This window comes from Mytilus galloprovincialis, chromosome 12, assembly GCF_965363235.1.
Source record: "Mytilus galloprovincialis chromosome 12, xbMytGall1.hap1.1, whole genome shotgun sequence".
Taxonomy (NCBI): domain Eukaryota; kingdom Metazoa; phylum Mollusca; class Bivalvia; order Mytilida; family Mytilidae; genus Mytilus; species Mytilus galloprovincialis.
In genome coordinates this window covers 38953360-38966297 of record NC_134849.1, presented here as the reverse complement: position 1 = coordinate 38966297, position 12938 = coordinate 38953360, and the positions used below count along the sequence as shown (strand labels likewise).

At 32.7% G+C, this 12938-nt stretch overlaps 1 protein-coding gene across 1 annotated transcript in view; it reads right to left on the bottom strand.

Moving 5' to 3' along the window:
- Nucleotides 1-12938, bottom strand: part of LOC143053490 (scavenger receptor cysteine-rich domain-containing protein DMBT1-like) — a 37089-nt gene that overhangs the window by 18194 nt on the left and 5957 nt on the right. Inside the window, exons 4-10 of the mRNA XM_076226297.1 lie at nt 7953-8140; nt 7090-7228; nt 5850-6037; nt 4702-4840; nt 3748-3935; nt 2210-2348; nt 765-955 (exon numbers count right to left, since the gene is read on the bottom strand). Coding sequence (XP_076082412.1) covers nt 765-955; nt 2210-2348; nt 3748-3935; nt 4702-4840; nt 5850-6037; nt 7090-7228; nt 7953-8140 — 1172 coding nt within the window. The remainder of the gene's footprint in view (nt 1-764; nt 956-2209; nt 2349-3747; nt 3936-4701; nt 4841-5849; nt 6038-7089; nt 7229-7952; nt 8141-12938) is intronic.

Sequence of the window (12938 nt, the reverse complement as noted above, 5' to 3'; positions counted from 1 at the left end):
CCATCTTGGTTGGTTGGCCGAGTCACTAGACACATTTTTCATACTATTAACCCCAATGATGACTGTGGCAAAGTGTGGTTAAAATTAGCCCAGTAGTTTCAGCGAGAAGATTTTTGTAAAAGTTAACGACGTACGACGACGACGACGTACGACGAAGACGACGTTCGACGATGGACGACGACAAAAGCTGACGCCGGACGTAAAAAACTTAATCTTCTATGGAAGATCTGATAATTGTTTACGCATCCATATCGCATCCATACCGCATAATCGTGATTTTTTTTTATATGACTTTAAAATAGAGTAAACACGACTAATATACATGTTATATTTAGTTTTAAGTAAACAAAACAAAAAATAAACATTTATCATTTGTAGGTTACATGTGCGTCATTTTACTCGAGAAACACATAGTACACACTTTTCGTGAATAAACTGTTTGTAATATTTCTACTTTAACCATTGTGTTCAACCAAAAGCAACTAATCTTAAGGAGACACATAAAATATAGATACATGACATTACCGGAGGTAATTATTTTGCATTCTAATTTATATTTGTACAGGAAATGTTTCGTTGAACGTTTGATTAACCTTCATACCTTCATTATCTGTTGAACAGTTGAAAAAAAAACTATTGACACCAACATCATCCCATACATGACGCACGTTTTGTTGATGTGTTTTGCACCTTAATAAATTACCTTATCAGAGAGTATTTGCATATGTTTACATTGCTTAAAAAGTTTGATCTGATCTCCATACCTTCATCTTCTGTTGAACAGTTGAGAAAACAATGGATACCAACATCATTCCAGAAGTGGTCGCATTGAATTGTTACATTATTGAAATTACAATCAAGTAATTTACTCTCAGAACCAGAGCAATTAACTTCATTTAACCAAATGGCACCTTTACCATGACGTATAAGATCTGCGGGCTGCATGATTCCAGAACTATGAATAAATGAAAGACATACAGATTTAAATACTATGCATTAGGTTCTGTTGAGGGATCTATGTTCTGAACTCTTCATTTTCTGTAGAATGCAGAAGAAACATTCTTACACATGTTCGTAAAAAAAATGAAATGTTGTACACCATCATTCTTACAATTCCTCAAACACCACTACACCATTCCCCTTACAGGTGTTACACCACTAATTTGGGCCTGGCCAGAAAGCACATACCAGAAAGTAGTAAATATTTAACACAAAATATTCCTACGCATGAGTGTTACTTTCGAAATATGTAAAATATTTAGGTATTTTTGGTATCAAATGAAAGATGAAGGACTGGTGATCATTGTAAAACACTTTTGGACTTTTAAGTTTGAATATTAAAAAAAAATGCACCTAATTTAAAAAAAAAGGAAATATCTTGTCTGTTTGTCAGATCTGAAGTATCTGTTTTGGTACATCCGAAGTTCCGTGAACCAGATCTTTCTTATATGCCATTACAGGTATGTTGATTTTTTTTAGTACAAGACACCATAAAGTGTTGCATTGAAATGTGTTGATTGCCACTTTATTTGAACCTAAAACAAAAGAGGTGTGCCTGCTTGAAACGGGGGAATTTAACATAGAAAGCAATGGGACCATGAAATAGTGGTGTACTTCCTACACCATACACCATAGCACCATACACCTTACACCATTACATCATATGCCTTACACCATTACACCATTTTTTTTAAGTTTACACCATCCAAGGGCTGTACTAAATTATTTGTTTTGAAATTTTCTGATGCGAAAACAACACTAGAATAATATTTCCGAAAAAAAACAACGTTAATGATAAATTCACGCCTATTATATCATTCCATTGTGATAACACGAATGTGTGTTATTCTTCATCATGTTTAGAAAGAAAAAAGTAAAATCACAAAAATACTGAACTTAGAGGAAGATCAATTGGGAAAGTCCATAATAACATGTCAAAATCAAATAACAAAACGCATCAAAAACGAATGGACAAGAACTGTCATATTCCTGACTTGGTACAGTTGGTACAGGCATTTTCAAATGTAGAAAATGGTGGATTAAACCTGTTTCTATAGCGCTAACATCAGAAAACAACTCAGACATTTTGTTGTTTAGTTTTAATCGTTGGATTCTACTTTTTGAATTTGAACCCGGTGCATTTAGACCATATAGATAAAAAGGAAATTATTATAAATACATTGTCTAACTGGTACTTTGGGATATATACCAATATCCAAGCTGTTTACATGCTACTTCTGCATCAACATTCCCGAAGTGATTTCCACAAACTGTTCCCCATTCACCTCTATAATTAATTTCCAGTCGACCCTGATTCTTAGCGTAGCCCGCAGTAATACGCAAATTCCCTACAAAACAAAATATTTTATATTCAGATGTTGGTCTTGGTAAAACTTTTCTAAAAATAAAGAAAACGCACATATTTTTCCGACAGTAATTCATTATATGGACACAAAATTGGAAAATGCTACCATTATCGCCTATAATAAATGAATGCACATACAGAGCCATATTTATATATTATCGTTGGTCATTACAACACAATTGACTTTCTCGCTTCAGCTTGAACGGCGAAAAGAAGAAAAACGACCGAGTTTTGAGAAAGGAAATAATCAGTCAAAAAAATCAAAGTAAATTTCAGTAAGATAACGATAAACTGTTTTAATATGCCATTTCAATTTAAATAAAAATCATCGGAACAGTTCCATGAAAACTGTAATGTTATGTGATTATCATGTAACTGATAATTTGAAAAACGAATTAAGAAAAAAAATAACAATTATACATGTGTGCGTGTGTGCTTTTATTTGTAAAACAAAAATAATTAAGTCATGTTTACAACACAAATCAACCTTATTGATGAATTGAAGTCATATGCAACGAGTGACTGGTGAACAATTATGTTTACCAAATTCTTAAACCAATGAATTTGTATATGATAAACTAAGTCTTCTGTGGAAGATGTTATCATTTTATGCATGCATATCGCATTAATATCGCATAGTTGTCAATTTTGCCTCCGTCTATAATGATGTGAAATATGGGGTCAAATCAATTGTCGTGTTTAGAAACCATAGTTTACCGATTGTAACCTTGTAGTTAACAATCAACACAGAAGTATGGACATTGAGCACGTGTATAACATGTACAATAAAATAATAGTTTAATTCAATGTCATATCCATGCGTATTGTAATCAACGAGAAAAGGTCACTCCAAGTTCACTGCATACGAAAACAATCGGCGAATTGTTTTCTGGTAGGAAACAATTAAAAGAGTAAATTTCTTCTAAACTGAGACAAGTTATAGAATTTTCTTAAAAAAAGTATATGTAAATAAGTTTGATAACAAAAACTAATTATAAAAAACATATGCATCATTTCATTTTTAATTTGAAGTTTCATATGACTTTAAACATAGAGTAAACTCGACAAATAAACATTTTTTATTAATCATGTTTATCTTTTAGAACACGAAATAATTTTTTTTTTAACATTTATCATTTGTTGCAAGCATGTTTCGTCATTTTACTCGACAAACACATAAACCCTAGTTTTTCTTGAATACACATTATGGAATATTTCTTCATTTATAATTGTGTACAACCAAAAGCGAAGAAATTTGCAAAGACAGATAAAATTAAGTTATGATGACAATGACGTACGTTTTGGAAAGGTAATTATTTTGCATCCTAACGTATATTTGTTGAATATTAACCATTCATCAAACGTTTGTTTGATGTTCATACCTTCATCTTCTGTTGAACAGTTGAGAAAACAATGGACACCAACATCATCCCAATGATCACATTGTAATGTCACGTTATTGAAGTTACAATCCAGTAATCTACTTTCTGATCCATTGCAATTTACGTCATTTAACCAAACGGCGCCATGGCCATTCCATATAAGTTTTGCGGGCTGCATTATTCCAGAACTATAAAGAAAATGATAGACAATCAGAATAATGAATATTAATAACGTTTCAATTAAAAAATTATATTCAACAAAGAATATCAAGATGTTACTTCAATTCAGTAGAACATTCCAACACCTGCTCAATCAAATAACAAGCACAAAGTTGCCCATATACACATATACAGTCCTTATCTGCTTTACTCAACTAGTAAATACTCTGTTAAGCATGTGAATGATAAAATAAAGATATTTGGTAAATAAGTGTTGTAGCCATAAACTAACTTATCTGAAGCAGAATCCCGGGTATAAAACATTTTTTTTGCGAATTGCGTTTGAGTGTGCATCTACAAATTATGCATCATTTATTTTTTGTAGGTATTTGTTTTGATGTTGTATTTGTTATTCTCATATGATTTTGTCTAATGCTTAGTCCGTTTCTGTGTGTGTTACATTTTAATGTTGTGTCATTGTTCTCCTTTTATGTTTAATGCGTTACCCTCAGTTTTAGTTTGATAAACCGATTTTGTTTTTGTCCATGGATTTACGAGTTTTGAACAGCGGTATACTACTGTCGCCTTTATGTATATCATTTCATTAAATATCATATATGGGTTTTATCATGAAGGTATGCTTTTCTTAATCATTTTATGAAAGAGTTTAAAGAGTCAATCTTAAACAATTAACTTGTTTCGTTGCAATATTCCAGTAAGGGTTTTCATATTTCCACTATGTCAGGGCTTTTGTATTGCTATACATGTGTTATTCTGTTTAAACGTGCTACATACCAATATCCGAGTTGTCTACATGCTACTTCTGCATCGACATTCCCAAAATGAGTATCACAAACTGTTCCCCATTCACCTCTATACTTAATTTCCAGTCGTCCTTGATGCTTAGCGTAACCAGAAGCTATACGCAAATGACCTTAAACAAAAATGGCTACATGCAGCTGTTTGTTCCTGAGAAATTTTTTTTATCCATAAATTAGCGAAAACACACAGTTTTAGTTGTCCATACTAAAGGAAACACAGAACAATATTTGGTTAAGAAAAAAACCAATGTTGTCAATATGGGCATCATTTTAGGGTATTCAAGTATAAATATAATTAAAAAAAGGTGTATGCAATAGTATTTGTCATGATACTTTTTTAGTAATTGACTTGGCTTCGCTATTTGTGAGCTGAAACATGTACAACAAAGAACTTCCCACAACAAGAAGCTCTTATGTGTAAATGTGAAAATAAGGACTTGTTGTATGCTGAAACGGAATCACGTGGGACCTTTCAGGTTTATTAAATTCGAAGAAGATTAAAACCCTGACAATCAAACATATCAACATGTTCTGCTTCGATATACAAAAGTTAGTCCTGGTATCTATGATGAGTTTATTTGAAACCTCTGTATATTTCCCCGAGGGTATCACCAGCCCAGTAGTCAGCATGTGGTTGTGCTGACATTAATTATCATTGATATGGTTATATTTATTAAATTAGCTGTTTACCAAATTTAAATTTTTTGAAATACTAAGGCTTTTCTACCTTAGCATAGATTACCTTAGCTGTATTTGGCAAAACTTTTAGTAATTTTGGTCGTCAATGCTCTTAAACTTCGTACGTTATTTGGCCTTTTTACCTTTTTTGGATTCGAGCGTCACTGATGAGTCTTTTGTAGACTAAACGCGCGCCTTGCGTATATACAAAATTTAGTCCTGGTATTTATGATGAGTTTATTTATCGAAACGGCATTAACAATCTATCATAGATGTTCAAATTTATTATATGGACAGAGAAACGAAAGAAAAGGTTACCTTTTTTGCCTATCTAAAATTAATTGCGCATATGAAGCCATATTGTAACTTATTTATTTTCTACAACATTATTATAGCATTTTGTTAATTCTTACATTGCTTCGAACGTTTGATCAATCTTCATACCTTCATCTTCTGTCGAACAGTTGAGAAAACAATGGATACCGACATCATCCCAATGATCACATTGCAATGTCACGTTATTGAAGTTACAATCCAGTAATCTACATTCTGATCCATTGCAATTTACGTCATTTAACCAAATGGCACCACGACCATTCGAAATAAGATTTGCAGGTTGCATGATTCCAGAACTATAAATTAATGCAGACAAAGAGGGTTAGATATTTGTTAAGTTTCATGAAGAATTATATATTCTTTCAAGGAACTTACAATTTTCAGATGAATGTAGAAGATCATTCTAGCACATGTCCGTGTAAAGAACTTGGTGCAATTTACGTCATTTAACCAAATGGCACCACGACCATTCCGTATGAGATTAGAAGACATACAGGGTTAGACAGTATTAAAGAGGGACGATAAATACAAGAGGGACAGTCTACGTTCAATGCAGGGATCAATATTATGTTAATAACTTTCAAGGTTAGGTTAAATGCAGACGAATATTTTGACACCTGTTCGTATAAAGAACATTTTGTCGATCTATCCAAATAATTACAAAATCAGAAAAGTTATTTTACTTTACATATTTATAGTTCATTTGTGTTTTAATCGACTTGCAAACCCTCCATATAGTGTGTTTTTTATTGCAAATACATGTTCACTAAATACTTGTAAATGTCTTAAAGTTGTCAGATGCTGAACCTCGACAACAAACAATATTAAAAGGCTTATATGAAACGTCAACAAATTCTGCATGATGACATTTTATACTATTTCATTGTATACATGTATAACATACGAGATATACCATACGAGTTTTATTTGGTAAGTATGTTATTTATTATCATTATCAAAAAGACTTGATATATACCAAATAAAAACAATAAATATGTGTATTTCAAAGGCTTTCATATCTTCACTAGCTCACTCATAAATAAATGCTTTAAATATATAATTTCGAAATTTATCATTTTTTGTTTTTTGAAATCCTGATTTTATTTTATTTGGGCTGTCGAATGAAACCAAAAATCATTAAATATTATATTTTGAACTTAAAATTGTGAACGTTTGTGTGCATTTGCACCAACTTAAAATGTAAAAAATATAGATTTCTTTTCGCATTTGATATTCTGTTTGAATATTATACACAACACTATACGAACTATAATTGAATATATCGATAAAAATTAAATTAGTATGAATACACTGTCTATGTGGTATTTTGTTTAAACGTGATATATACCAATATCCAAGCTGTTTACAGGCTACTTCTGCATCAATATTCCCGAAGTGATTATCACAAACTGTTCCCCATTCACCTCTATACTTTATTTCCAGTCGTCCGTGATGCTCAGCGTACCCGGGAACTATACGCAAATTACCTGCAGAAAAAAAGGAGAAATACAGAAGTTTTTCTGTGTTCAGAAATGATTTACAACTACGCGTAAACAAAACAGACATAACAGATAAGATTGTCAAAATAAGGGGTACATTAGTCATCACTGTATCAGAATCTTAATTCGAACACATATTTAAGAAAGAAGCACCAAAAGCATCTATTAAATTTAGCAATTACATTTATTGATAATAGTCTCGTATTTAGGGGCGTCGTCACTTCCGTTCCCATGTTGAGCGACTAATTGGAAAACAATAATGCTATATCGCCTACACGAATTGTTCGGCAAATTGAGTTATATAAATTGATATTCAGCATTTATGACATGACATAATTGTAATTAACTACCTATAGAACAAACAGTACTGCTAGTTTATCCTGCACCATTACGATCACTAAGATCACTTGATGAACGTTATTAGTAAATTTATAAAGACGATCCTTTCAATCTGGTTAAAGACATCATAAAGGCGCGCATAATTGACGAGTTTTTTTCCGGTGACAAACTCAAAAGTGGTCTATTGATTTGTTGGTGAAAAAAAACAAACTTGTTAATTCATTTTAAAAGTAGTTCTATTTAATAGGATTGTAACGGTACTGTTTCCCAAAAACAGCAATCAAATTAAGTCCAAACGATTGTCAAATAATAGCAAAATCATACGAAACTTATGAACGTTAGTTTGATAAAAGAAAAATTAAAAAAAACCTACCATCATCCTCTGTTGAACAGCTGAGAAAACAATGGACCCCTACATCATTATAGTGACGACATCGCGTTGAATCGGTATTGTATGTACAATGCAGTAATTTACTTTCTGAACCAGTGCAATTTACGTCATTTAACCAAATGGCACCCTGGCCATCACGTATAAGATTTGCTGGATGCATGAGTCCTGAACTATAGATAAATGAATAATACATGTGGTAAGTAATTTATTAATGCATCAAACTAGTTCCAATTTCTTTATAAATGATAATGTAAATAATTTTATCATCAATGGGTTAATATTGGTCAAACGGGTACTAGTAGAAGACATAATGTTGTGATAATTTTTATTAGATTATTAGATGTTTTCAATATATCAAAGATAAGCAGGTACACACATTTCCAACCACTTATCTAGCAGTATACGTTTTGTGTGTTTGTAAACTTTGTTTATTTTAGGGACTTTATTTTCTAAAAGATCTGCCAAATGAATATAATTTTATTTTTCAGATATAAAAGCATATACAATGGTAGAATGATTCAATGACTGAATGATGTAATGATAAAGTGACCCAAAAAAAGGGAGAACAACAAGACAGTATATTGAAATGAGATTAATGATTATTTATTTTTTTGGGGACTTTTAGAAATGATACCCGAAATCGTGGAGGTCAGTGTTTATTAAGGATATTTTCCGAATATAACAATCGCATTATTTAAGAAAAATGACAATCCTTCTTGTCAATTTACGCGTCTGATTCAAATGTTAACCTCAGTGTTGACAGAGTATTGATTTATTCGATAAACTACAACTGAGGGCCATGGTGAAGTACAACACTATACATTTTAGTGTTAAGCTTTCCGTTAGTGATATAGATACAGTGTATCAAGATCGAGGAAATGGCAGTGGTCATTGTTTGTATTAGCTTTATTCAAAGTAAGTGCAACAGGATACATTTCTGTAGTATACATACTGAAATCGTCATTATTGAGAGCCAAAATATCACCCACATATCTAAACGTATTATTAAATTTGTGTATCAGATGTTGTTTCGATGGGTCTTTGCTAATTTTAGTCATTAATTGTAACTCATAGCAATACAAAAACTGGTCCGCAATAAGTGGTGCACAGTAAGTCCCCATTGGAATTCCCATAACCTGACGATATACGGAATCTCCAAAACGAACAAAAATGTTATCTAGTAAAAATTCAAGGGCAAATATAGTATCAAAGCATGTCCAATTGATATAGTTTTTTTGTTTATTTGTACTACAAAATGACCTACATGTATAAGAGTTTGAACATATATGCTGACATTCTGACTTTTTAAATGCCCATTTAATTAGGTGTGTTAATCTTTTCATAATGAGAATGTGAGGCAATGTGGGATACAGGGTAGAAAAATCAAAACTTTAAACAGATTCAAAATCACCAATATAAGCATGCAATTTATCAAGTACTTCCAACGACTTCTTGACACTCCAAAAGTAATTAATTTCACTATTTTCGAAGGCCTCATTTGAACAATTTATTATCAGATTTTTTATTGTACCAAGTGTACTGGTAAGACGAATAGACAATTTAGAAGTGGAACAATGGCTTGAAGACGAAATAAATCTATATTTGTAAGGTGGTTTGTGTAGCTTCGAAAGCTAATACATAGTTGGGACTTTCATTGTGTTTGGTTCTGCTTCTAAAGCGGTATCTAAAAGTTTATGTTTGTTACAGATGTCGTTTTCTGAAAATAGAGTCAGTTTGAGTGTTGGTGAATTGGTGAGTTCTTTTTTCAGAACCTCAATGTAAAATTTACGTCAAACAATAATAATATTATTAGCAGCTTTATCGGCCTGGACAAAAACAAATTCCTTGGATAGTTCTTTTAGTTTATGTTTGGTACGAGAAATAGGTTTATTGTGGTTATTGTTAATAGAAAAGTGTTCTTTAAAATGTTGGTGATTCGGGTGTGTCTATTCTGTGTTAAACTTTAATAGCATTATGTATTCGGGTTTAGTTTTCTGTAATTAGTTAATACTTCAGTTTCATTATGTATATCTCTTTCATATTCATTTGTTAAAATTTACTGTTTGCAATAGCATGAATTGTTATATATAATAAGGATGTTCTTATCCCGGGCATAAAAACAATGCCGTATTTGGAAAAACCTTTTCAACTTTTGATCTTCAGTCCTGTACAACTTTGTACCTTTTTCACTTTCGATCTTTTATATCTGGGCGTTATGTATTCGGGTTTAGTTTTCTGTAATTAGTTAATACTTCAGTTTCTTTATGTATATCTCTTTCATATTCATTTGATAAAATTTACTGTTTGCAATAGCATGAATTGTTCTATATAATAAGAATGTTCTTATCCCGGGCATAAAAACAATGCCGTATTTGGCGAAACCTTTTCAACTTTTTGTCTCCAGTGCTGTACAACTTTGTACTTTTTTCACTTTCGATCTTTTATATCTGGGCGTCCCTTGTAGGGTCCTGTGTGGACAAGGCGCGTTTTTGGCGTATTGAATTTTAAACCTGATGCTTTTTGTTATCTATTAATCATGTTTTTCTTTGTCTAATATGTTCTCCTATTTATTTGTATTGTAGTCCTGTAATATTATGTTGTCATTTCAATGTTATATTTAACTTTGCCATTAAAGTGCGAGGTTTGGCATGCCACAAAACCAGGTTCAACCCACCACTTTTTTTCCCCTTTAAAAGTGTCCTGTACCAAGTCAGGAAGATGGCCATTGTTATATTATTGTTCGTGTCTGTGTGTGTTGCATTTTAACGTTGAGTCGTTTGTGTTTTCTCTTATTTTTGAGATATTGAGATCAGACGTGGCACGGTACTTGTCTATCCCAAATTCATGTATTTGGTTTTCATGTTATATTTGTTATTCTCGTGGTGTTTTGTCTGATGCTTGGTCCGTTTCTGTGTGTGTTACGTTTCGGTGTTGTGTCGTTGTTCTCCTCTTGTATTTAATGCGTTTCCCTCGGTTTTGGTTTGTTGCCCCGATTTTGTTTTTTGTCCCTGGATTTATGAGTTTTGGACAGCGGTATATTACTGTTGCCTTTATTGAATACGTATATCAACTATGTTCATTACTGAATTAAAAAAAAGAGTCCAAAGATGTTTTGTCAGCTTTTTCCCGTTTTATCCATTTCAAACAGTAAGTACGGAGTGAGTCGTGAATGATATTACGACACTCATTCCAATTAATAGACATGTTACGAAAAGGTATATTCTCGTCGCTGAGGTTGACAAATTACACTTTAAATTTGGGGACGGTGTCAAAACATTGATAATAGATAAAAATTAAATCATGTGCGTCTTGGTGAATTCAAATCACATTTACGTAACATCCTAATATTATGACATTTGCTTTTGTGATATTGTTGACTATCATACGACTGGAAAGTTGTACGCGTGCAATAGTGGGTGGGATAGACAAAGGGGGGCTGAGAGTTATACAAGTTCATATATAGAGGAAAGACCCATCGGCCATCGGTGTTAATTTTCCTAATGTCATTATCTTATGAAACGGTTGGCGAATTTCAACCAAACTTTCCAGGAATTTGTAAAATGCAAAATATCTGCATAAGGTGGTGTTAAGGTGTAAATGCAAAGTCATTATGTAATGCTTTTGAAACTCTGCGGGAATGTTCAACTGATGAGTAGTGAGTCATATTTTACACAAACCTCTTATCGTTCTAAACAGGCATTAAATATTTGCCACTGAACGTTATGCAACCAATAATCAATCAATCACAAACACCTTATAAAGAAAATACAAATTGAGCTGAAACTGTTTAAATTAAGACAAAGTTGGAAGGAAATAAAGGAAGAAAAGTCATGCACTCGAAGCTAAGTGACCGGGATTATAATTTTTCTTAACTAGAATGAACATGATTCGAGTTGAATTGTATAAAACTCATGTCTATGTGTTTTAAAACAGACCCCGTCAGATAAAAATTTAGGTGGCAAACAACTGGATCAAAATACTTACACTTCTCTGTGTGCTTTTCATACCTATATAAAAATGACCGTTACATATATTCACGAGCCAGTGGCGGATCCAGAAATTTTCATAAGTGGGGGCTCACTGACTGACCTAAGAGGGGGCGCGCTCCAGTCACGCTTCAGTGATTCCCTATATAAGTAAGGCGGAGCAGGTATTTGTAAAGCAGATTATAATACTTAAGATTATTTGCAACTTCTATCAATTTTGCAAGGGCTCGCCCGAAATATTTACACACGCATGTACACCGTGTCTCCGTTGCATTTACTAGACCACTCCCCCCCTCCCCCCTCAATCTTTTGCATTAGAGTATAAGAGTTTCTTAAAAATATTATGGAATTTATTAATATCTTATATACAGGCAACAGTAGTATACCGCTGTTCAAAATTCATAAATCCATGGACAAAAAACAAAATCGGGGTAACAAACTAAAACCGAGGGAAACGCATTACATATAAGAGGAGAACAACGACACAACATCGAAACGCAACACACACAGAAACGGACCAAGCAACAGACAAAACACCACGAGAATAACAAATATAACATCAAAACCAAATACATGAATTTGGGATAGACAAGTACCGTGCCACGTCTTATCTCAAAAATAAGAGAAAACACAAACGACTCAACGTTAAAATGCAACACACACAGAAACGAACAATATTATAACAATGGCCATCTTCCTGACTTGGTACAGGACACTTTTAAAGGGGAATAAAAGTGGTGGGTAAAAATGTTTCTGAATATTCGTTCCATACGGCGGATTGCCTCCAAAAGTATCAATGCAGTTTTTAAAGAATATTCAATGTATACACAGGTAATCTCTTTTGTGTTTCGACACAGTCCCTACATTTAAAGTGTAATTTGTCAACCTCAGCCTCGTGAATATACCTTTTCGTAACATGTCTAATAATGGATGGAGGACGATATTTAGGTCCTTTACTGAGGAATGATTTTAACTTTCGGTC